This window comes from Anas acuta, chromosome 2 (assembly GCF_963932015.1).
Source record: "Anas acuta chromosome 2, bAnaAcu1.1, whole genome shotgun sequence".
Taxonomy (NCBI): Eukaryota; Metazoa; Chordata; class Aves; order Anseriformes; family Anatidae; genus Anas; species Anas acuta.
Window position 1 is genome coordinate 88944264 of NC_088980.1, and position 26245 is coordinate 88970508.

The 26245-nt window shown below is 42.8% G+C and overlaps 1 protein-coding gene across 10 annotated transcripts in view; it reads left to right on the forward strand.

Moving 5' to 3' along the window:
* The first annotated feature begins 3979 nt into the window (after positions 1 to 3979).
* The window catches only part of FHOD3 (formin homology 2 domain containing 3), a 418783-nt gene continuing 396517 nt past the window's right edge, over positions 3980 to 26245 (forward strand). For 3 of the 10 annotated variants that reach the window (XM_068671112.1, XM_068671113.1, XM_068671114.1), the window contains exon 1: positions 3984 to 4333. In XM_068671112.1, the coding sequence (XP_068527213.1) occupies positions 4169 to 4333 (165 nt within the window). In that variant the 5' untranslated portion in view covers positions 3984 to 4168. Of the gene's footprint in view, positions 4334 to 26245 lie in introns of all 10 variants that reach the window. The other 7 variants (XM_068671116.1, XM_068671117.1, XM_068671119.1 and 4 more) reach the window with 5 other exon arrangements.

The window sequence follows — 26245 nt, forward strand, 5'->3', positions numbered from 1 at the left end:
AACATCCTGCGACAGCACGATCCATGGAAAAATACAGCAGTTGGTTTTTCCCAGTTTGTGCAGGATATTCAGATATCTACGGCCCAGTGATTTTGGAAATGTACACCGTGAATTCATCTTCACCACCAAAATACAGTATTAGCCATTTTTAGTAATATAGACTATTGCTTCCTTTACATTATTACACAGCCATGACATGAGAACAATTTTCAGTAACACCCAACTGATTTTGTATGTGTTGTGCGGCTGTTAAAGCTTGATTCAGACCACTGACAAACTTCTGGACCATTACAAGTCCTTACCTCCCAAATAAGAAGTTTTCTGTTAGTTTTCTTTATTATTCCCCTTATATCTTATTATATAGGATATTTTCTGTGATTCAGTCATATGAAACCCATTGCAACCAGAACACCTTCTGTAAAATAAAATAAAATAATAAAATAAAAAATCATATTAGTATTGTATCCCTGAACTACCACTCCTCAGTTTCCCCATCTGTAGGGTGAGAATAAGCAGGCAAAATTTAATGATAACAAAGTGCTTTGAGATCTGTGGATGAAGGAAGCTGAAATCCACAGTATTATTCTTGGTCTCATGACAGACTAGATTTCACTTACACTCCATATTTTGAAAAGTGTGTTATGTTATTTGCCTGTCCACTTTAACAATGACAATAAATCATTTCCACACTTCAGTAAGAGAACTAAGTTTTATTTATAGATTATAGTGCGGATAACGCAGAAATACTGTTCCCATCACTACAGTAAAGGATCTGTCAGCACTTTCATTAGCGCACTTTAATTCCAGTGGTTTACAAGCCCATTTTGATTACCATTACCAAATAGACTGCTTTTTTTCAGCTTTATTAATGTTAAGTGAATAAATCATGGAAGTTAAAATTACTTTTGTTCTCCCACAACTAAAGTCGGCTTGAAGTTGAAAAATGAAATTTGGAGAGCAGTTCCATTTGTCCAACAGAAAGAGAATAAGAAGTGGAAGAAACATTTGTTTCATATGCTCACGTTATAATTTAGCAATCATGCATTCTAGATCTGTATTGACATGTTAATATACTGGAGAGAAACTAATATTCCTGTGGAGCTACTCCAGTTGCTTAGATACCTTGCGTCTTTTTTTTATTTTAAAAAAGATGGATCTGCTGAAAAACCTATTAACGTTGTTTCTGGGTGGTCCTTGGATTACGGAACATGCTTTCAATAACTTTCCATCAAACATATATTTTTTTATTTTTTAATAAAAAAGAGGAAATTAAAGACAAAAAAAAGTGTTATTTTAACATTCAGGTTTCAACAATAATGAAATTCAAAGTTAAGCTTGACACACCATTTTAACTCATTCAACAGTGTATTTTTAAGAAATGCCAATAATGGGATGAGTTAAGAAGAATAAATCAGCCCTGAATGAAAACTCCTAAGTTATGTTTCATTCCTAAAAGAATGTGCGCGCATGAAGGATTTCCCTCTTACGCTTTTGTAATAAGAACTCGGGAGCTTAGAACTGTGAACTCCATTTGATCATGCACAAGCTTTATTGTTTTGGAAAGTGCTTGTGAGATGCACATGGGGACCCCAAGGTCAGCAAGTAATGGAGTTTGCCTTGGTTGCCTGCCCCAAAGAGGGGACTTGCTCTTCCATGATACTTCCAAAGGTGTAGGGACCGCAGCCTGGACTTTGCCGATGCTTCCCCAGAGGTTCTGAATGCCCCGGCTGATTTTGTTCAGCATGAGCAAGAAAAACAGTCTCTCCCCCTGAGAAGACCTTATCTTCTGTGAAGAGAAATGCAGTGAGACAACAACATACACCATTCTTGTCAGTGTTTTTGAGACATTTACAATAAGGAAAAGGTATAGGTAGACGTGACTCAAAGCTCTGGCCAATTCAGGATCCCTTCATGTTTGCGTTCTCTATTTTCTTTTCCAGCAGTCTGGCCATATGAAGCATCTCTGCTGGCCACTTTGTATCTGGAAATACAACTGAAGATCATGACACGCAATGTCTAATTCTTCCTTATGTGATTTATAGTCTGTGGCTAGCTGTTTTGATGTTAAACCATCCGATTTCTATTGGCTACAAGGACTGTATTCACCCTTTGCTTTTGTGTTCTGGTATTGGAGGAAAGATAGCTGATGCTGTCACACAGACACTATATAAAATCTTGGATTCTGTGATTTATCTAAAATTGTCCTCCAAGCGTTAATGCCTCTGTAACGAGGTAAGTGCCGCATATTCATTTAGTAAAATTCAGGATTAATCCAATGAATGGCAGTCTTATATCACCCAGTATTGATCACCGATTAGCAGCAAATGTACTGATTTGTTTTATGAAAATGAAAGTTCAATATAAGTGGCACTTGAGTAAATTATGATTAACAAAAACAAAATATGCTGGTTAATCTTGGCTTTACATTGTGACAGAAAAATACAACATATATAAGCAGACAGATATGCTTTAATATGGTTTTATCCAGAATCTAAATATACAGTACTAAAGCAGATGCAAAAATATATTTTCTTAAAATAGGAATTTTAAATTGCTTGGGTAAGAAACTCAAAACCAAGACTTCACTGAATGTAGCTTTTGATGGTGTTTGAGGATCAAAAGAGAGAGGCAGTAATGAGAAATGGGGTGAGACGACCCATATGCCCTTTTTTTTGCCAAAGATGAGGAGGAAGAAGAAAAAGAAGCGTGTAACACATTGGCTGTGAAAGTTCTGAAACAGCAAAGTAGGTCCTGAGTTTTAAATATTTGTTGATTTTAGTCATCTGTGTGCTCTTTCCTGAAAATATGCATAACTGTAGGCAAAAACAAATCATGACAAGTCACTCCTGAGAATATCAGAACCAGTGGGTCAGACTGCATGCATGCAGAAATCCCCTTTCGTCCTAGGGCTGACAAATATTCCCAACCCAGTAATCATTTTGGGCAGGAAACAGTTGCTTCATCCGTATATTACGACCCAGAGGTCACGCTTTCTTGCTCAAGACGCTTCGTTTCTGTGACAAATCCCCCCAATTCCTCACAGCAGTCCAGTTCCCGTCCTGCAGCCCCCTGCACGAAGGACGAAAGGGCAGGCAGTGGTGGATCACGGCCATAAAGCTCGGCGCACCCGGAGTGCTGACAGACATCAGGCCCGTGCTCAGTGCCTGGAAACGCAGCCAGTTGTCCTCTGGTACTGTGAGATCCTCCTTGCCTGGCCTGCAGCTTGCTTCAGGTCCCTTCTCCTGCTGCCGGTGCCTGTAGGAAAGAAGAGCAGGGCACGTTCCCCACAGGCAGGGCTGCAGAGCGATTTGGGCACACGCAGAAGGCTCAAGGAGGAGGCTGCCATTCGGTGTGTGCACGCTGGGTGCTCAGCTCAGTCCTTTCCCTGAAACAGGCCAGCGTGATGGAAAATAGGGCACAATACAAAGCATTATTTTTTAAGATTTGTCTTTTGGGGGTGTGGGGGATACAGCGTGGGGTGTGTGTTGGCTGATACGCCAGATAACCCCCCGAAACGTATATATCAACCCCAATAATTATGGGGGGGGGGGGTTGTATACATCCTGAGAAATCCACCAGAGACACTTGACGCCCAGGCTGCAAGCCGGTTCCCGTTACTCGGTAGCAAAGCAGGCATTATTTCCATTTTCCCCTCTTCACCCGCATCAGCACCCCCCACAGCCGACAGGGTTGACCTGGCCACCAGCTGCCCCCCGCCATTTGCAGCCCCTCTCCGGGAAGGGGGGGGAGGGGGGGCGAGCCAGGAGACCCCCCCTTCCCCTTCCCCCTCGGCTTGGGGGATCCCGGGTGGCGAAGAAGGGCGAGGAGGAGGACAAGGAGGAGGAGGAGGAAGAGGAGGAGGAGGAGGAAGGGGCCGGCCACGATCCTTGAGGCAGCGGCCGCGGGGGGGAGCTCGCCGCCCTGCGCTGCCCGCGGCAGCCCCGCTGCCCCCTCAGCGCGCTGCGGCCGGGCACGGGGGAGCTCTGCCCGCGGCTCCTCCTTCTCCTCCTCCTCCTTCTCCTCCTCCTCCATCTCCTCCTCCTCCTCCTCGCCTGCCGGCCCGAAGCGCTGCCGCACTCCGTCTCCCGGCGGGGAAGGGGCCATGGGCCGGCTCCCCGGGGCGCGGCGGCGGCTGTGAGGCGGGGAGCCGGGCAGGCAGCGCCCAGCCATGGCCACGCTGCTCTGCCGGGTGCAGTTCCTGGACGACACCGACCCCTTCAACAGCACCAATTTCCCCGAGCCCACCCGGCCGCCCCTCTACACCTTCCGCCAGGACATCCCCCTCGGCACACAGCTGCCCGGCGTGCACCGCCTGCTCCGCGCCCCGCACAAGGTAAGGCAGCGCGGCGGGGACGGGGAGCACCACAAAATGCCCCAAAATGACTCTGCGGGGTGCCTCTGGCAGCTAAAGAGGATGGTTTGGGGGTGGCAGAGCTCTGTGGGGCTCTGTGGGCTCTGCGGGCCCGGCGGCTGCTGCAGGGGCTGTGCTGGCTCCAGGGCTGCAGGCTGGTGCTGGTGGCAGCCGCTGTCAGCTCTCACCTTGCTGCCTGCTACCTGCTGGCAGCCTCAATCCTGCCCTCCAAACCAGCCATCACCCTTGAATTTTTCAGGTTTTGCGGCAACGCCATCAATTAGCGGAATTTTAACATCTTTCCCTATCAACCTTGCATCTGCACGCTGGTTCTGCAGGGTGTGCTGGAGGAAAAAAAATAAAAAAAAGGCAAAGATGTGCCCTTCTTTCATTTTTTTCCTCCCCCCCAAGACAACAAAAGTTGTAAAACTTTTATGTGCTTCTCTGATGAAGTGGGAGGAAAATGGTCTCTGAACATCACTTGTTGCGCTGCGTCTTCCCCTTGGGAGCCTGCCGGAGGATGACAAAGGGCTGGCTGTGTGTGCTCCTCGCTGTAAGGGTATCCAAAGCCCAATAAAAGTATTGCGGAGAAAAGCTCTGGGAGCAGACAGAAGTTTTGCATTTGTAGAACAGTTTCTTGCATAATAGTTGCCAAGGATACAGCATCCAGAGAGCAGAGCGCTGCCTAACGCACAAAAACTTTGGGAGCTCGCGGTGCTCTGGGTCAATGCTGTTTTCATGTGCTCAGTAGTCCTTCATTCAGAGGCTGGTCCCATTGTTTCCAAGGGAGGCTTTTTTCGGAGTCAGAGCTAATTAAAAGAAGGACAGGGCAGATTCTGACACCTAATAAAGGGAATAAAAAAATCGTTTTTATCTGAATTTACAGCTAATTCAGCCTCATTTCCAAGAGGATTCCTCTGTGTTGTGTTTCGCTTTTACTATCCATTCAATGCTGCCCTTGCATTTTTTTTTATAACTCTTTACTAGCCAAAAAACCCCGAGGTTTTTGTGTTTTAGGAGCCACCCCAAATTCAGGATCAGTTCTATACGTTTATCTCCTGCCTGCATTTCAGCATACAGTGTGTTTCTGAAGTTCACTTCGTGTTTGGAGAGTGGACTTACAGGCTTTGGATGAAAGATGGCAGAAGTCCCTCGAGGTGCCACTGAAAGCTAGCTGCTGGGCTAGAGGCAGCACCATCCTGGTGGCTTGTTAATGTGAGGCTCTGGCTATTGCAAACATTTGTTTCTGCTGGTTTAATTATGGGTAGGCTCATGGGAATCTGCTTACGTGGTTAAAGTTACCTTTGTGCTTGTAGAGTCAGGGCCTGTTTCTGGGGTGCCTTAATTGTGTCTCTAGGCGTTCCCTTAGCTTTTACTAGGGGAAAAAAAAGTTGATTAGACTTGTTTACCTTTACTAGAGGTACGTAAAGCTTAATTCTGTGTGTGCACTTGCTGTTAGAGCAGCCATGCGGTGTTCATCATTAAACCTTGTGTGTGTGGATTTGTAAACCTACTGATTTGTGTCACTTCTTAAGGAAAGGCTTTCCACTTTTGCTTATGGTGGCGGGGATATTTTTTTCTGCAGCTTTTCCTTCAGACTGTATTCACTGGGTCTTGAGGAGGTCACCACGTCAGTTGACCCAGCAGGGCTTTGCCCCAGTTGTGTCCTCAAATTTGCCCGGATCTCAGTGATCTCAGAGGAATGCATCTGTCAAAGCAGAGTGCAGCTTGAAGCTCAGTTGTCAGTTCAGCTTGATGTATTTGAGGCTTGATTGATTAATTAATGACTTTGAAAATCAGTGAGTTAATGGATTAACGGTCCGTTTGGTGTCTTGACGGTGACTAGCGTGAAATATCTTGAAACAGACACAGGCACGTATAGCTGAAACGGGTAGTAGCACTGATGTCTAAATCATCCTGAAATCTTCTAAGCTGTTGGCCTTCTTGCCAACGAGTCCTGCAGGTGAATGATCGATGCTTTCTTCCTATCATCAGTTTTGAAGTTATCACGTTTTGACTTAGATGAATATTGACTGATACTTTTGTTTGGAAGCGAGGTGCCTTCAGATCACCACTTCGTACATCTGCGTGCCTGTGTGTGACTTTGTGGGGTTGTAACTGGTGGTGACAATGGTATTTTTATAGCTAGTAAGAAAGTAACTTGTGTATTTCAAATCACTGTAAACTGTACATTATAATAAATTATTAAGAATCCCCCCTAAAATTCAAATGAAAAAGCCTTTGACATACTGAGCTGCTAAAGAATCACGTTATTAGCTTTTTTTGCAACCAAAAAATGTTATAGTTTGGCTCCAAACAGCAGTTCAGTTCTTTGGCAATAAAGCCAGTATATGAAATCAAGAGGTGTGTTTCTTCTTCTGTGTAAACTTACAAATACATTTGAGTTTGGAAGCAGGTCTAGAACTGTAAAGTGTCTTCTGACACTACAGTGTCTGGCAGTGACTTTGGATCCTCATGGAAGAGTGCACTGAAGCTGGATGGCTAAGATCTGGGAGCACTGGCTGGAATGGGATGGATGTGGATGAGGTGAAGCACTGCAGCAGGGAAAGCTGAAAAGGAAAGGATTCTGCAATCCTTTTTTTCCCTTTGGATTTAGGTATCTGATTGTAACCTCCTCCCTCTCCCCATTTTTTCCTTGCTTCTCTATGTGCACACACTTTTCCCTACGGCCATACCTTTGGATGAAGCAGCTCACCGTGCGTGGTGTTGCATCCATCCCTGCCTTGTGCACCCAGTAGGTGTTCCCAGGGTTATGTGCTGAACTGAATCCCATGGGGTGCTGCCTCCAGGAACGCTTGCCTGCTGTGCCCCGCAAGGTTTACGATGCCTTGATAGGGGGTTTCACAGAGATGGTGACTCATGGAGGTGCAATTGAGTGACACAAAGTCTGTCATAGTATTTCTGGCTGTGTCTAAAAGTTCTTGTTGAGAAACTAAGCCATGCTACCGAGTTTTTACGCGTTGCTCGTGTTGGTTTGGTTGCCAAAGGTGCTATTTTACTGCATAGTTTCAGAGTATTTTATGTCTCTCTTTCTCACTGTCCGTGGTATTAATGAGAACTGGATCCAGTCCGGTCTCTGAATTCAGATGTCCCTTTTGCCCATTTCTGTGAACCTTGGGAAAATTCAGAACTGGATCTAAATTTGTGGCTTGGGCCCCGTGCCAATCATGTTCTTTGAATCTAATTCGGTGCTTTGGGTTTGTTGGTTTTGAATTGCTTTGAGTTACTTGATACCTCTGACTTGCTGACACAGGGTCATTCAGGAGAGTGGATATATATACATGGCCAATGTCAAGTGGTATGCTTTTTTTAGAGATCTTCTGAACTTATTCACATAATTACAGCATGCTGAGTGTGTTACCCATATTTCGTTTTCACATCCCGACCATACTGCTCAGTGTTAGGACAGCTCTGTAAGAAATACATGTCAGTAGTAGTATAGGAAATCACACTGTTTAATTTATAAATAAAATGTAATTGAAATACTTTGTACAACAGCGGAAAACCAAGAAATCTCACGGTGCGTGTGGTGTGCTGGTTGTCATGGTGGAAAGGGGGAAGATAAAATGCCATGAGGATTATGTGTTTGACCTCTCGTTCCCCCTGAAAAAAGTTGAGGCAACTTCTCTTCCAAGAATTTGTAAGCAGGAGCGGCGTCATTTAAGAAATAGTGGTATGAGGAAATAAATCCAATCAGTGCTACAGGGCTCGGGCAGTTTCATTCATAAAGCAGCCATCTGGATTTCCACCCTTAACTGTGATTTAACCCTAGATTAAAAGCCCCGACTGAGCCTGGGGCATGGCGTGGTGCAAGCTGGTAGCAGGGACTGTTCCACCAGGGACTGTCGTGTCCTGGTCTGGGGCTCAGCCCTGGCACTGAACTCATCCTGGTTTTCTGAGAGCAAAAAACATATAAATGGGTTCCTTTTCCCTAGGTTTCCTTGAAGCACAGCGGCATTAAGTGCCTTGGAGCATAGAGGCTATGCAGAAGGATAAAAAGAATAAAAGAGAGGAGCTGCAACAGTGTTGTACCTTGGAAAATGATCCCACAGGCAAGGGAAGCTGGCTGATGTCTGCAGGTATCGCTGTTAAGGACTGTGATGGTGTGGTTGAGGAATGTGTTCATCAAGGGCTGTCGAGATGCTTGGGTCTTTCAAATTCTCCCTGAGGCCGGTGAACATCAGCCCTTTCTCATCCCTCTAGAGAAGAGGGGATTTAATAGAGCAGTTATTTCCAACAGGTTTCAGCGTTTTCTGGATTTAACCAAGTATTTCTGTAGTTCACAAAATCTCATACTTCAAGGGATTGACCCTGGAGGGGTCATGTATGTGTGAATTTCCTGGGGAAGCATTTACAAGGGCAAACGAGGTAAAATCAGGCTCTGTCTTTCGACTTGAGAGCATGGACCGCATCAGAGCCCTTTATGAACCATGCTGCTCTGCAGGAGCATAAACATACTCAGAAGCACAGACATGAAAAGCTGCCCAGGCTCTGGCAGCTTGCTGTCTTCTGCAATATGGACCTTCACAGAGGCGAAGTTCGCCCTACAGCACGTACGAATGAACTGTAAGACGCTGGATTTTATCTCAGGCAGTTTAATGTCACTGAAGTTCTTGCAAGATTCATTGGATGAGTTGTAGCTTGGACAAGTCGTAGTTCAGTTTGGTTGCAGTTCAGTTTAGTTGTTTGGTTTGGGCTTGAGAAGTGGGTTGTAAAAGCAGCGGAGCAGACCTGTCTGCAAGCTTGAAGGTCTCAACTTGATGCTTCACCCTTGCAAGATCTAAAACTTGTCTTTCTAAACTTGTAGATGCATCCTTTCTTCCAGACTCATCTGGAAGTGCTCTGTGAGGATTGCTGATGACTTCAGTTATCAAGAGACTAAGACGACATCAGTCTGTGTCTGTGGAGGAATGGTCAGGGAAAGACATGGGACTTGCTGTGCTGCGGTCTCTTCTTCATCCTGTGTTGTCCCAAATAAGAACAAGACTTTTAAAAACTTTTTGGAACAGTTTTTGGAACAGTTTTCTCTTGCCTGTGCTTTCACAGCCATGCTGTTTTCTAAGCAATTAGGGTCTAAACAGAGCCCCTTTTCTTTGTCTGATCGGCCGTGCGTGGCTGTGAGGAGGAGTATTGCTGTGTGCAGTGCCCCGTTATAAGGCCAGCAGGCACTAAGTCGCCCATCCATCATGATATCACCTATCTCCCATCTTTAAAGTCCTCTTGGCTGTTTAAACATCCACAACTCTTTGCAGCATCAGTCTGAAAGGTTCACGGAAACACCCCGACTGGAAGGGAAGCTGGTACCTACACGAAGCTTCAAAAGCATGCAGTCGTCCTGCCTGGAATTCAGCCAGGTTAATTCAGGTTAGGACCTCTGCTCCTTCAGCAAACATCTTGTGTTTTTCGGTGGCTGCAAGGGGTCTGGGCAGGGGCTGTGCACCTTCTGTAGTGTACAGTGCTCCGGGAGGCTGTGCCTGTATGTGAGGATGGGATACTGCTTTGGTACGGGCTCGGGAAAGGGTGCCAGCTACTACGCCTCTGTCATCACTTTCCACACCACCTGGATTGCATTATATTCATATTAACTTTATATTGTATTACGGTTATTAAGAAGACAGCAAGGAATGTTGTTACATATTTTTAGCAGAGGAACAAGTTGGGACAAAAGTAGCAGGGAGCTCTCTGGTAGGCTCAGCTCCCTTGAAACATCTGCAACCACCTGGCACGTGAAATTATTGAAGTGAAGGTGAGTGAGACTTAAAAGTTCACCCTCCACATGTCATCAGCTTAACACATATATGTTAAAAAATGCATTGCAGTTTCCAATTCCAAACACGTAAGAAGTAATTCTATCATTCCCATAGTTTTAAGAATGCTTAAAAAAAAAAAAAAAGCTTAGATGACCTTTACTTTTACTTACAGTATGACTGAGTGACTTTAGTAGTTGTAGTACTAAACTGACCCTCAGCCTGTTTTGTGAGTACAATATTCACCTGAATTACAAAGTCTGGAAAACTCTTACTTTTGATCCTGGATGACCAATCACTGTTGCTAAACAAAGACTTTATTTAAAATTCTCCTATATGACATAAGCTGATAAACTCACTGTGTGTCATTCCTCATACAGTGAAGATCACAGAATCATGGCCTGGGTTGGAAGGGACCTTAATGATCACCAGGTTCCAGCCCCCTGCCATGGGCAGGGACACCTCCCACCAGACCAGGTTGCCCAAAGCCCCATCCAGCCTGGCCTTGAACACCTCCAGGGATGGGGCATCCACAGCTTCTCTGGGCAGCCTGTGCCAGTGCCTCACCAGCCTCTGAGTGAAGAATTTCCTACTCACTTCTAGTCTAAATTTAGTTTAAAACCATTCCCCCTTGCCCGGTCATTATCTGATAGAGCAAAGAGTTGTTCTCCATCTTCTTTTTTTTTTTTTTTTATAAGTCCCCTTCAAGTGCTGAAAGGTTGCAATGAGGTCACCCCGGAGTCTTCTCTTCTGCAGGCTGAACATCCCCAGCTCTTCATAGTAGAGGTGCTCCAACCCCTTGATCATCTTTGTGGCCCTCCCCTGGACCTGCTCGATCAGCTCCACATCCATCTTGTGCTGGGGGCTCCAGGGCGTTATTATTAGTCTCTTGGTAATATCAGTCATCGTCTTACATGGCAGTGCTCAGTAGGTTGTATAGCAATGAGTGGGATGACTGAATCTCCCTTGAGTCATTTTTCTAGAGTGTTCTTAAGACAAAGTACATATACTTGAAAAAAATGGACTCTGTGGTGCCTTGTGATCACTAACAGTTAAACTCTTGGTGTTGTGAAGATGAGAAAGAGCTGCATAAGTAAACAAGCTGTAATACAAAATCATGCCAGGTAGGTATTCTAACGCATATGAGTGAAGCTTTATGGCCTTAAGCCATAAAAATAACAAATCATTTCTTGTGCTTTGTGGAAGGAAAGTTGTTGTATTGCTTTTAACTGGATTGATACCGACAAAGCAATACTCTTGTACATAGCAAGCTGTAGTGTTTTTTTTTTCTGGCTCTGTTACGAGCAATGAGAAGATCAAAGTTCTTGGCCCCTGCCTGGTGGGGCTGCTCAGCATAGTCTTTGCGAACCACCTGGCACATTTTGAGGACTGGCAAAGGAGGAAGCTGTAAGCTGTAATTTGGCTACCTTGGTTGCCCATCTAAGGGTCATGTGCGAGGTAAGGCTAAATGAAAGACCCTGTGTCTTGTTTTCGTTATTGTGAGGCTATTTTGCAGCAGAGTTTGCAGGGAAAGAGCATTAATGGCAGAGCATGCAATCAGGACACCAGCAGGAAACGCATTTGTGCTAGTGAAATGCTGATCGGGGACCTGTGCCTGGTTTTTGTGAGGGCAGAACAGCAGTTCTGGGTTTTCTTCAGAGCACCGGGGATGGCACCTTTCTAGCTGTGCGGTAAATAGCAGTCTTTCAGAAAAAATTGGCATTTTTTGTCTACCCTGTGTTTATTACCATACTGCAGCTGCTGCGCCTGAAGGGTGACCTTTGGCTCCGCATCCAAATATTTATGTATTTATCCCCACCACCCCATCTCTGGTGTTGTGAGGGAGTTTTCCTGCAAAAATCTGCAGCCCTCTGTATGGTGTAGGCCTAGGTAGACCCCTAGATTTGCCAGGCAGAGAGTTAAGGATGCCTAGTGAGCTTTATTTCTTGCACCTGTGTGGTGCAGCAATCCTGCAGAGGCTGGGCAATTAAAGATAATGAGCAGCTGGAAAAGAAGGGGGAATCACCAACAGTGGGGAGAAACATTTTTCCTGTGTTCTGAGGAGTCCTACGTCTGAGGAAAAAGAGGTACCGGAGGGCAAATAACACTATTTGTGCTTTTCAGTCCACACTTCTTATTCTCGTTTTCATCATTACTTTTTTTTCAAGTAATCTGTATTATGCTACCACCTGAGTTAAACTTCTTTTATCAGTGCAGAGGGCCCCTAACTCTTCAGCAATGCCAAGTAAGGTATACAGTTTTATTAACGGGTGAAAAAGTAAAACAAGGTATTTTAATTCAGGCAGACGTGTCAGATTTAATCTGTTAGTAGTCTAAATGATTCATGTATTGTAATGATCATTACCAGTCACAGTTCAAAGGCTGTTATTTCACTGTGAATTTCTTGTTCTGGTTTTATTATAATACGTGACACATTTTTTCTTGTGGCTGTACAAGGCAGAAAGAAGTGTAAATTGACTGGAGTTGGTAGATGTTGCCTTGTTTGTGTGTTACTCAAGCACTCCTCTCCTGTCTTATGCACCTTTCATTTTATATTGTAATGTTCCTCACTGTGTGTTGCTTTTGCTCCCTTTTCACGTTTTTGAACGGAATAGGGAGTTTGAATAATTAAAATGCATTAAAAGTAAAGCATTTAAATTTAGCATACCTGCCTTGTAGATTGTGGTGTGTTAGATGCTGAGTTCAGTTGTTGCTTTTTCAGCCTTGTTAATCAGTGAACTTGTGTGCTGTGGTTGTTCCATCTGTTGTGTGGTAGGTTTACTCTTCATTTGGGTGTTTTTATGTTTCACATGTGTTGTAGTTAAGAAGCTTCCTCTAGGCTGAATTTTGGTTTAGGAAGGAGAAGAGGTTATCTTTCTGATAAAGCTGGATGTGCGTAGGGAGGGGGAAGAAAACTCTGATTTTCAGGAAGGCAAAGAAAGCATAATAGTTTCCCAGACTTGGGCTCTTCCTCAGTTCACATGTTACTGAATTACGCTTTTGGGGATTCCTGTTTTCACGGTGAATTTCTACTTGGGTTTGATATATGGGGGGGCGGAAGCTACCACACTTACACATGGTGCCAATGTTAGGGTATGCCATTATCTTTGCTTTTCCGTACTTGGAGTATTCAGAGTTGGTTTTCCTGATGCTTTATTTCACTTGCTGAGAAGAAGTGATCCACGCTCAAAAAAAAAAAAAAAGCATCCTTCAATCCTTCAAGAAACAATATACTGAAGTAAGTTTGAAACGTGGAAGCTTACTGTAAGGACCACAGCTATCTCAAGATGTGAATGTACTTTCTTTGGTAATTAGATGTGATGAAATAGTTACCCTTAGGCACTTCATTGGTTAGTGTTTAGCTGCAGTTTTACTGTGTGACAGTTGTTACTATTTGGTATAGTATTTAGATAGATCATAGAGGATAGGTGATCACATTTTTATGTCATTAATTTTTTGGTCTGTTTTCATAGTCTCGAAACATTAGGACTTAGGTCTGACGTCTAAAGCTGTCTGTATAGTCAGACGTACAACAGCAGGCTGTATGTAACAACAACCTTATTTTTTTTTTCTTTAAGTCTGTATAGGTGCAGAGTAAAGGCCTGAAAAAATGTCTCATGGAGATTAAAAGAGTTCATGTTCAAGTGTTAACTGTTAATTAAAATGCTATAAAAACATACTGGGTGGCTAGAAGAAAATGAATTTTGCAATATTTTTCTTCCTCAGTCATATGATGGACAGGTATTTCGAAGCATCCTTGTAAAAGCTGTTTAAGTACAGGTCATCTAATTGCTACCTCAGCACAGAAATTGAGGATCTTGCAGGACGAGGACGCTCATCTCCTCCTTGGTAGCATTTTCAGGGCAGGATTGAAGTGGGCTACTTCAGTGTTGGCAAAGCTAAGTCATCTGAACAGCTGCCAGTGAAGGTAAAAGGATATTGATTTTTCAAGGTTGCCAAAATGTTATCTTCCTGTCATAAGCACTAGATCATATTGAAAGGAGAGGGAGTAAAGCTGTCATTTGTTTTAATGTTTTGCTTTGTGGGCTCTTAATCGAGACGGGCGAGATACAAGCATGGGCTCTGCTGATAAATACATTTGCTAGCACACAGTAAGCAGCTTCCTAGTGCTGCTCCTCACCACGCTGACTGTAGCTCACGATCACGTTTTCTCAGCGTGTTTCAACATGTAATTGCACTGGCCTATATACAGTAACTTGGCTGTCTTGGAGCTTTAATCCCAGCCATTGTAAAAGCGCCGATTGAATTGCAGGCTAAAAATAGTCTGTATCCAGACATGCTGTGTGCTATCTGTCTTGGCAGTTTGCTGCTAATATGACATAATTAAAAGTTGACAAAGGCAGCAGGCAGAATGCTGTTCAGTGACTTCTAGGATTTTGTGCTTGACCAGGGTGTTTTCTTAGCTTGGTGAATTTGACTAGTATGCTCACACCTCAAGCAAGTGGCCTACTTTATTAAATTCTCTGGTGGTTCTGGTAGGCTGCTGAAAGAGTGCCTTTGACTTAAAACCATTCTGTAGATTGATGTTACTTCTGCGGGGAAGCCGCTGGTAATAGGCCATAGCATTTGGAAATCATTACAGCTAGGTGTGATCGGAGTGACAAAAAGTAGATTAGATATATTTTTCAGTGAGGTGTAAGCTGAGCTATATTTACTTCCTTTATGTTGTTATGGTTTGTCACTGGTATTCCAGCAAATACTTCAGGAAGATGCATGCAGCTGGCGAGGAGAGAATAGCTTGCTATCTCACTAGTAGTCATCAGCCAGTGTTATTTTAAGAAGCCTCAAGGGAGATTGATTAAAACTGTACTCTCGTGTTCTTCATCCACCAAATTAGGTTGCTTGAAATAAAAACTGTAATCTAAATCTCTGAGATAATTAAGCACCAACTCATAAAATATACTTTGGAGAATTAATCAAATGGAAGGAAAAAAGAAAAACTCCTCAATGAATTCTTCAGAAGGAACTGGCATGTGATAGATGCTGGAAAGCAATCCTTTTCTGTGTTTTTACGCTAAAATCAAGAAAAGTAAAAGCAAGGCAAAATAAACTACAAATAATTACCATAACAATATTATTTCTAGAATCGTTCTATATGCATATGAAGAGGAACTTAAAACAGTTTTATACCTACCTCTGTCTTCTAGCGTTGATTATTTGTCCATTTCATCTAAGTAAAGTTAATACTGAAATGTGTCCTGTAGGTGTGTCCTTCAATATTGAAGTTGAACTTGTTCCTGTGTGTTACTTTTTAACAGGCTGTGTGTTTGACTACTAAAAAATGTGACTGATCTAATGTTCTATTTTCATGTGGCTACTAATAATTATTGTGGTTTCAGTTATTTCTGAAGCCAAAATCCTAACAGAACTGAAGGTTCTGTACAGGAACTATACAGTTTTATTAGCCCTTGAATCAGAAATATAGTCTTGAGCAGATCATTAGCCAAATTTAGCATCTTTTCATTGTGCTTTATCAGTTGTAATTTTGTGACTGTCTCATCGTAACACCAATTCACTTTTTTTAGTGGAGTGTATGTTCTGGTAAACTGAAAACCCTGTGTATTTTCAGGTATCTCTTAAATATTGATGGGACTTGTGAGAGACTTGAATTAGCGGCTTGGGGAAGTATGTGAGTGATTTGACGTGAATGTTCTTACAATTCTATGCTCTTGCAGACTATGGTATATCTTTGTACCTGCCCTACCTGGGAATCTGAGTGTCACATTTGCTCTTGAAGAAGAACTTTTATTGGCTTGATTGTGAAGGTGTTACTGCTGAGCTGTGACCTGAGCGGTGCTGAAGGTCCACCTTTATGAACTGCAAAAGGAAATGGGAAAAGTTATTTACTTGATCAGATACAATTGAAACTAATTACAGTATTTAGTTCCCTTTTGCTGGGGAGAAGGGAGTTGAATGCAAATCCACAGCCACAGAGTGTTTATACAAATACATCTTGGTGTTTGGGCAATTAGGATTCCCTGTGTAGCAAAGCAATGTTTGTCATCTCGCATTCTTTCTTCCTTCCTTCCCCTTGCTGTTTTTTTTTTTTTTTTTTTTTTTTTTTTCCCCCTCAATATCACAGCCTGTGCTGTAACAGAAGGTGCAAGCTCAGTTTACAAGTTGAGGTGGTTGGCAGGTCAGTCTGAGACAGCCTCGTCTAGGAGACAAATTTTTGCCCTTGAGAATAACTTCTGAGTTCCTTGACCGAGGCCGTGTTGATGGATGTTTTCTGCAGTGGGACAACTGTCTGAAGTGTACCCACTGCCTGCTGCAGTCATTACTTACTGTAGGCAACAGTGGAAGGAAACTGTCCCAGGAAGAGGGCCATTTTTGCACTGGGTGGTGTAAAGCTGACTTGTAGGTTTCTGAAGTCTAAGCGAAGAGCTTCTGTTAAAATTGAGCAGAATTAAAGATTTGAAGCTCCCATGTGCAGGGGACAGGTCTCAAAAGGAAGAAACAAACAACCCTTCTTACGTAGACAAGGTCTGACTTGCCCAAAGATGCATTAGTACCTTTGTGGCGGAATGGGGAATGCAAAATAAATGTCCAGTCTCTTTCCTGTGCTAACTCTTGGATATTGACTATTCCTTCTTCCCAGAAACACGAGAGGATTTGGAGCCAAAGGCTTGTTCTACTTGGGCGCAGGAGTGGGTGGACAGAGGAGAAAGGCATTTGGGATTCCTGGAGAAGTGCTTTAGCTGAATGCTTCCTAATGGCAAAATGGTGTGACATTTAAATACCAGTGTTGCTGCCTGCAGATTTTGAGAGTTAACATTTTGTTCATGTGGTTCTCCTGTGGGTATTATATTGTGCCCTTAGCATAGTCTCCTAAAGCTATGCAAAACAAAGTACCAAACTGATGAGCAAGCCTTTATTGCGTATGGCACCTTGTTTTGACCTTGTCAGTAAGAAAATAGGGTCATACCTCTCTTGTGCCTGAATTGTAATATAACTATTTATATTACCATCTTTCACTTAAAGAAGCTTGAAGAATTTAAGGTTAATGAGGTATGCCTCTTGCTTTGAACAAAAAATGTTAAGTCTTCCCAGCTTCAGTGGAATAAGCTGTATACCTGAGCTAGTCCCTGTGAAAACTCTCACAATTCACAAACGAAGTGGTATCCAGCTATTTTACTAGTCCAGGGGAACAACGATGCTTGTATCTCAGTCTCATCAGTATCATAGTGGCAAGTGTTTAAATTTGCTGTGAGGAAAAAGTGTCATGTTAATATATCCCAGATGAAACACATTTAAGTTGTTAAGATTTTAATACACTAGTTCAATGTGGTAAAAATGACTGGTTAGTGCAATAAAACTGTATCTGGATGGACTCTTTTTTTTTTTTTTTTTTCCCCCCCAAGTGTAAACCTCACACGCTACAGGTCAGAGGAGGCATTTTTCTTGGAAGTATGGCCTTGAAGTGCAGCTCAGCTAGCCTTTCAGAATGTCTTTATCCAAGAACTTTTGTTTTATGGTGGAAAACAGCTTATGGAGTAAGTTTCTGTGGTAAAACTATTCATGTGTAAATTATAAAAATTGTTTTATTATTCAAAACAATGTGCTTCTTTCAAACATAAATACTATTTGATTACTGAACAGGTGTTTAGGTGCCTTTTCAGCACAGCTGACATACATCATGTATCCTACTTCTTGTGACTTCGTATTTGTATCACCTGTTACTCCCTCCTTAGTGTGCCTTGATCATGCTGTCAAATTATTCAATATATATAAGATTAATCTCCTTCTGTTTTTTACTTGTCTATTGAATTCAATAGTTCTTGCACTTTCTTCTTTTTCTTGGAAAAAATACATCCTACTTGGTATTGGAGTGTGTTTTTTGTCAAGAGACATTATTTAGGCTTGTGTAGCAGTCAGCCAGCAGCTGCTGAAGTCTTTGCATAGAATTTGTTGCATTTCTTTTATTATTGTTCTAGGCTTGGAAGCAAAAGAAATGCTGCTCCCTCTTAGATAAGGGGATACCCAAGACTATAGAGCTATGTGAAGCCTGACATATTTAAGAGTAACTCAGCACAGTGGGTTGTGCATCAAAAGTGCTCTCAGCACAAATTTAACAATATACAGTAATGAATATAGATTCCTTTCTCTTAGCATCCTGTTGAGGTTTTGGCAACCGCTATATGGTTTCCAACCAAAGAAGGGTCAGCTTGTTATCATGACATCATTATTTAGTAGGCAGGGCTATGACCTTTTGGGGTGGAAATTGCTGAATTACTTGTCTGCTCTTTGGAAGATGATCATAGTGTACCAGAATGGTTTATGACTTGGGAAAGGAACCTCTTGAATATTTTGTGCTAAATGTGCCACTGTTCTCAAATGTAACGTGTCATCTGAAACTGAATTCCAGCGAAGACCATGGTGGGAGGGAAGCCTGGATTAGCCCCTGAGAATCTGCAGGCCCACGTGTTATGGTTACATTTATATGCTGAGGGGCTCATATGCCCTTCTGCCAGATGACCCTGTGTGCACTAAAGCTGTGTAATCTTTGTTGTTGCGTGTTTTCAGTTCAGTGTCTGACCAAACTGGGTGGCTGAGGGCTGGGTTCTGTCACTGCACTGGGGCTGTTGCCTTTGCTTAGCGAGGAACCCAGCTCCTGTAGCTCATGCTGCCACTTATGTGCGTGAATCTTTAAAACCTAGACCATCTTAGTAGAGTCAGGTTAAAAAAAGTACTGCTCATGTCAAACGACTGAAAACTTCAGTCCACTGATGCTTTACGACTTCAGAGCCATTGTAGATCTCACTTGTGGTTGTCTGACCTCTAGCTCCCCTCTGTAAGGATTGACAGACGGTCATTGGGAAACCATAGCAGGTGTTTTGGTTTAAATTCAAGCTAATAACATGAAGCTCGAGTAAAATAAAAAAAAAAAAAATGTAGGTGTGATTTAGAGTGATGTGGCTGTATCCTGGGGTGCATCAGGCACAACACTGCTAGCTGGTTGAGGGAAGGGATCGCCTGAATCTGCTCTGCACTGGCGTTGCCTCACCTTGAGCACTGTGTAGTTTTGGGCACCACTGTATAAATGGGCATTATTATTTAATTTAAAATATTAGTGTCCAGAGGAGAGCTATGAAGATAGTGAAGGGTCTGGAGGGGAAGACATGAGGAGCAGTTGAGGCCCCTTGGTTTGCTCAGCCCCGAGCAGAGCAGGCTGAGGGGAGGCCTCATGGCGGCCTGCAGCTCCCTCACGAGGGGAGCGGAGGGGCAGGCGCTGAGCTCTGCTCTCTGGGGACAGCGACAGGACCCGAGGGGACAGCATGGAGCTGGGACAGGGGAGGGTCAGGCTGGGGGATAGGGAAAGGGTCTGCACCCAGAGGGTGCTCAGGCACTGGGAAAGGCTCCACAGGGATGTTGTCATGGCACTGAGCCTGCTGGAGTTCAAGAAGCGTTTGGACAATGCTCTCAGACACGTGGTCTGATCTTTGGGTATACATCTATGGAGCCAGGAGCTGGGCTTGATGACCTTTGTAGGTTCCTTCCAACCCAGGGTATTCTATGATTTTACACCCTTCTCCTGAGGGATATTTCCTTATTGGGAGCGGTATTGTTTAATATTTTTATTAATGATATTGACAGTGGGATTGAGCGCACCCTCAGGAGTGCTGAAGATGACACCAAGCTGAGTGGTGCAGTTGGCACTTCAGAGGGATGGGATGCCATCCAGAGGGACCTTGATGGGCCTGAGAGGTGGGACCACATGAACCTCATGAAGTTCAACAAGGCCAAGTGCAAGGTGCTGCACCTGGGTGGGGACAATCCCAGGCATGGATACAGACTGAGGGGATGAATGGATTGGGAGCAGCCCCAAGGAGAAGAAATTGGGGGTAGTAGTAGATGAAAAATTGGACATGAATATTTAGCGTGTGCTTCTAGCCCAGAAACCCAGCTGTATCCTGGCCTGCATCAAAAGGAGCATGACCAGCAGGCTGAAGGAGGTGATTGTTCCCCTTGACATCCAGATCTATTATTTCCTATGAGGCTGGTAAGGCACTGGAGCAGGTTTCCCAGGGAAGCTGTGGATGCCCCATCCCTGGAGGTGTTTAAGGCCAGGCTGGATGGGACCTTGGGCAACCTGGTCTGTTTGGATGTGTCCCTGCCTATTGCAGAAGGGTTGGAACAACATGGTCTTTAAGGTTACTTCCAACCCAAACTGTTCTGTGACTCTGTATTGCCTTCTCTTTGGAGAACAGTGGTCGGCTGTGCATTTATAGCCTGGCTTTATTTCTCGCAGTCTGATGGCAGCCAAACAGAGATTGAGGTGGTTGCTGCCCCAGTCTCTGCACAGAGAGTCTTGGGTGAGACTGGAGTCTCAAAGGTTCCTTTTAGGAAAGGGACCAGCTGTTTCAGTACGCCCTAACCTCGGCTTTTCTGGCATTTTGGGTGGATGTGGTCACAGACCCATCTTTTTAGGTTGAGCATAGGAAAGGGGTAGGAGGAAGACAGAGACCAGCCAAGGTCCTGGAACTTAGGATCTGGTGCCTCTGTGGCCAGGATTTCAACCACTGTATGTAGGAGGTTAGTTGGTTGGTTTATTTATTTTTGGTTGTTCTTGTTTTGTTTTTCTTCCTTGGTCTAAACAGGAAAACCAGGATTGCCAAAGCTAATTGCAAGGAGCCTGACACTGAAGTTAAGAGACACTAGACAAGCTTAAATAGTCATGTGCTTGCAACATAGCTGGATTTTGTATGGCACGCTGAACATGGAGTTTTATGGTTCCCCTCCAGTGTAAGGACAAGGTTACTGTTTATATAACAATTGAAAAGTATAGCAGGAATTGACTGCAGCTCTGTACTGCAGGCTGTTTACAATCCCCTGACTATTCAATAAGTCACTTCTAAAGAAGAACCATGTTTATTCGCTACTAATCAATATTTTCTTATGGTTCAGGAATTGCTCTCAGGACAAATGAACTGTGCCTATGAACTTTTTAGGGGTTGGCATATTTAGGTCCAATTACTCCTTGGTGCAATTTCTTATTATAAATGTCATGTCTAACTGAAAAAGGGGAGTAAAATAAATTTTTATTCATATATTAAAAAGATTTGATGCCCCTATAAACATCAAAGCAAGAAGTTTAGTGCAACTCAAGGTATAACATACTTAGTCCTTTTTTTTTTGATGGTATCTATCACTCTGCTACAGATCATCTTCTCTGAACGTGGTCAGGCTAAATGAGAGCTAATTGAGACGAGAACAAACTGCCTCCAAAGCTAAACAAAACTAACACACTGTAAGCAAGTCTGTGTGAAGCAGATTGCCAGGGTTACTCTGAGTGGAGGCAATGAAGACAACCGTGTCCAGATTTGTGGAGGAGCTGGGCTTATGGTGAGAATGTGAAATCTGTGTGTAACTGTGCTTATGACATGGTCCCTCTCTTACTCCAGAGGGGCAGGATGCTTTTTTGTTTGTTTGCTTGCTTCCTGCAAATCAGGGCCTTGATTTCTTGTGCTGCTGAGGAAGAATGGTCTAAAATAAGCAAGACAAAGCTGCAAAAAGTAGTGGTATCCTTTTCTTAGATGGGTATGAGAGCCTTTTCTCAGGTCTGAAGTAGAAATAAGATACCTTGCTGGCCTGGATGCTGGGCACACTTGCTGATAGTTTAACTGGATCATGTTAACACACTAAACAATTAGAGAAGATGGCTGATAACTGTGGTGCAGAGACAATGTTAGCAAAGGTAGTTGGCTCCTGTATTGGTGGAAAGACATCAGTTGTTGCCTGTAAGGCACTGGGAAGCTACCTGTTGATGGGGAGATGCATACTGGGGACATGACATATTGGCTACTGAAAAATCATGATCGGGGTTATGCATTTTAGCACTTAATGATGTCAGGACCCATAAAACACTCCATAAATCCACAGCAAAACTGTCTGCTCAAAGTAGTCATTTCCAAGTCATTTTATATAAAGGAAAACAAGCCCTCATTTTGACCTACCTCATCTAATTGCAAATGGAGATCATGCAGTTTTTAATTATGTTATTTCTGACAAATTTTGTCTTCATTGGTGTGCCAAGTAAGAATAAAGAACGTGCAAGGTACAAGGACTAGGAAGACTTACTTGCTGTTCACTCTGCCAAATGATCCTAAAGCCAGCTGCAATGGGTACAGTTTGCAGCTGTAATCTTGGATACATTTATAATAAACCCATATGGAGATTACTGGGGGGAGAGAGAATATTCATGGCTCTCGTGTAGGAAAAATAAGTTTGGACTCAGAGATACCTGAGACATCTGGAAGGGCCGTGAGTTTCCTGGTGAAAAACCTTCTCAGTGAAACATCTGGGGCTTATTTCTCTGCCTAAACCAAATAACCTGAAAACTGTTTGAAGCATGTATTTAAACTTAAAAGCTAGCAGGATGTTTTTTTCTACCAATGAATGCTTTAGGGAAAATAAAAAAGAAAAGAAAAAATACTACTGATGTAAAATTTAAAGTATCATTTAAAAAAAAAAAGGTAGGAATGGCTTTCTGTGTGCATAGTTGCTCTTTACGCTGCAGCATTGCTCAGAAAATGTTTCCTGATTTTTTTGTGGAGAGGAAAAGTATATTTTTAATTTCTTACTTTGAACTTTTCTTCACGCATGACAAAAAGGCACATTCCTCTTCTGTTTTAGGATGACTGAGTCAGCTATTCCTTGCCTGGCCAAGCTGAACAACCATAGCTGTTGTTTGCGTTTTAGCTGGACTTCACAATGGCTTTTGGATCATCAGAAACATCCTACTACTCAGGTTGTCAGCAGTTTTCCCATCTGTGAATCTTTTCTGGTTCCTGAGTGTTTTTTTTTTTCCCCCTTTTGGATGACAGCTAGCAAGGTCTTAAGCATTGCCACTCGCTTTATTAAGTTGTGGTTTGGTTGGTGGGTTTTCTCTTGTTTTGTTTTTGTGGTTTGGGGAACAAGAGCTCAGTGGGAGCAAGCGCAGGCACTGGTAGCATGCATCCGCATGGTGTGGGGGTGCTGTGGGTGCCTACATCTGCTGCAGCCCAGTGCAGCCCCTAAGTGCCTGCAGAGTTCCTGAACTTGTTCCTCTTTTGCTGATGGCCTCCTGAGTGCATCCTCAATATCTGGTCCTTTTAAATAGAGCGGAGCTAGCTTTCTTTGCAACAGGGGAGGAGGATTCGGGCGCTGAAAGCCTCCCCAGACAAAGGTTTGGGCTTCCCTGCATGCTGAAAGGACCTGTTTCTTATTTCCCCGGCACGCGGCTGGAGCAGATGACATCATCCCGTTGGAGCTGATAGAGTTACACCGGTGTATAAATCCTGAGATTAGCGTGGTACCAAAGACCTTCATGCTTTGCACACTGCTATTGTTTTTATGCTTTTTTTTGGTTTTACAGAACTTTTCAAGAGTTTTGCATCTGTCCTCTTGCTGTGTAGTGTAAGACAGCTTAACCAAGCTAAGCTACTCTTCCCTCTTGAAGGACTGCTTTTAAATTAATTGGCAAACAAAAGTACCATGAATAAAACACAGCTTTGTGCTTCATGTTTCAGAGTTTTTGATTGTAGCTGGCTCATGCTAGTGTGTGTGAGCTATTTGAGACACTTTCCTGTAGTGAATGGAACTGGAAGGATGAGCAGCTACAGCTCTGAGGTAAAGAAAGCTCAGCTAGATTTTGAGTTGTAACAGCAGTTAAGCTCATACTGACAATAAACTAGTTCTTGATGTAATTCTTAGTGAAATCAATACCAAAGAGAGACTAATAGCTGTTCTTTTTTTACTTGACTGTGTTATTTATTTGTGTTTTAGGATCATATTTTTTTTTTTATTAAAACAGCAAAGAGAGCATCATGACTATAGAGGGAATACAAAAAGTAAGTAGTGTGGAAGGAAAATGTATTTTATTCATTATCATTAACTAACACGGTGCTTTATCTAGCATAAAGCAGTATATAATTACCCTTTCTTCTTACATGAGAATTGTACTTCTGGTTTCAGACTTCTGAGAATGCAGCAAGTACCAAAAGGCCTTGCTTAGAGAGGAGGAAGGATCTTGCGATGAATGCCCTGATCTAAGGATTGGGGAAACATTTGCTCTTTCTGAATGTGCCAAAATCTTGCTCTGTGTCTGTGAGCTAACCACTTCAGGATTGGTTCAACTCTAAGTGTGACTCTTCACACTGTTTAAAAATTACTCGTAACTTTTGCTCCAAACTGCAAGGACTGGACATGTTTCTCCATGTGAAAAGCTTCACTCTTCTCTGCTTTTAATATTGAAGATGTCTTCTCTAAATAGTTAACAAACTGACTGCTTTATAACCACCTTTTCATTCTCATTCAGCCCTGAAGCATAAATCAGTGTTTATTGCAGCTTTTTTTTTATTTTTTTTTTATTTTGCCAAAGAACAGCCCTCCATCACAGCTGGGAATTCCCTGGTTTTATACAGTGCAAATGTAGTGTTTCTGCACCTTCTGGGAAGTAACTGAGCAGCAAGTTCATACAGCTTCAGGATGCTTGTGTGCATGATACGATATTCCAAGTGACTGTGCTACAGGTAGCTGTGAGAAACACTTAAACTCAACCAAAGGGTTATCAAGGCTTATCTGTGGAACAGAATGTTGCCTCAAATAATTTGGGATTAGAGAGGTTTGTACAGTCTAGGTATGCTCCTAAATAACATTTTCCCCAATCAGCTTTGGTGTCTCTAAAATAATTTTGACAGCTTAGTCCTCAAAAGATGTCCACAGAGTCTCCTCTGTCCTTACTATTTTCTAGATACTTAGAAATTTGTTCCTCCATAATATGTTGGCTTTGGTGACAAGTCAGCATCAGGCATTTCCAACCAGGTGCTCCTGGGCTGTTTCAGTAGCTTGCTGCTCAGTTGTGTTGCAGGGAAAGCCTTGTCAGGACTTGGATGTTCAGTGGTCTGTGTCAAAAGGAACCACAGGAAGGCTGTTGCAAGTGAAGGACAGTGGAGTAGGGTATGGAGATGGAGCTGGGCTTTAAAGCTGAGAAGTGCTAAGGCCTTGGTTAATGACAGCATATATGTACATAAAGCTGCTGCGTGTGTTTGGTCTTGTATGAATAAGTAGAAATTCTCAGCATCAATTCTGAAGGCAAATAGATTTGGAATCAACCAGCTAGACATGTGCAAGCTTAATTCATTAAGGACTGCAAAAAATAAAACCTCTTCAGTCTTAGTGGGTTTGACCAATATTACCTATTAAAACTACTATTACTGTGTTTTATTTTGGTCATTCAAATGTTTAAAAAAAAACCTAGAAGTTGAGAACAGGCACTGGAGTCAAGGACTCCATGAATATTCATTTATAGGAGCTTTCATGCTTATAACAAAGTGCAGGCATGTTCTGGTTCTCTTGTGCATAGGAAAAAAAGTGGTAACTATGGCAGTGATCTCTTACAGTAGCTGTACCAGATGGTTCAGAGGGATATTTGAGCGCTACCATAATGGATAAATTTAAATAATAGGTATTGGATGCCTGTTGTCTTGAAGCATACATGTTTTATATGCTCTTAATTATGAAGTAGTTTTTGAATTTCTAGAAGCATTTAATTGCATTTGATCTCTAAGCTTTGAACTCTAATTATGAGCTTTTATTGGCCCATTTTGTACTGTATTTAAGTCTCACTTTTAACTAGTTTCATAGTTTTTCATTAATTTATTCCTTTGTTCTGTAAAAGTCTGAGCATAATGGACTTCTTTTTTTTTTTTAAGCTTTTCAGTACCATCATCCTCTCAGCTTTTTCTAAGCTATCTCAGTTGTTTTGTTCTCTTACGGCATGGGCTAGTCCTCACTGATACCACTTAGAGCTTGTTCACTTCTAGGGAAAATAGATCAGGAGTTGTTGCTGAAGCCATTTGTATTTAGCTATGTTCTCTGTATGCCTTTTGAAACAGGACAGTCAGAGTGTAAATGAGGGATGAATACTTGATATATGTCCGATGATAATACTACACTCATCATTTCCTTACAGAGTTGTATTTTGCTTGTAACTGGGTTTGAGTGTGTGGTTTTCTGTTTGAGTATTGTTAAGTCGTGCTCCTAATGAATGCCAAAGTTGTCTTTTGTTTTCCTGTTCTGGTCCAGGCAACTCTTCTAAAGCTGGGGCTTGAAACTGCTGCTTGGC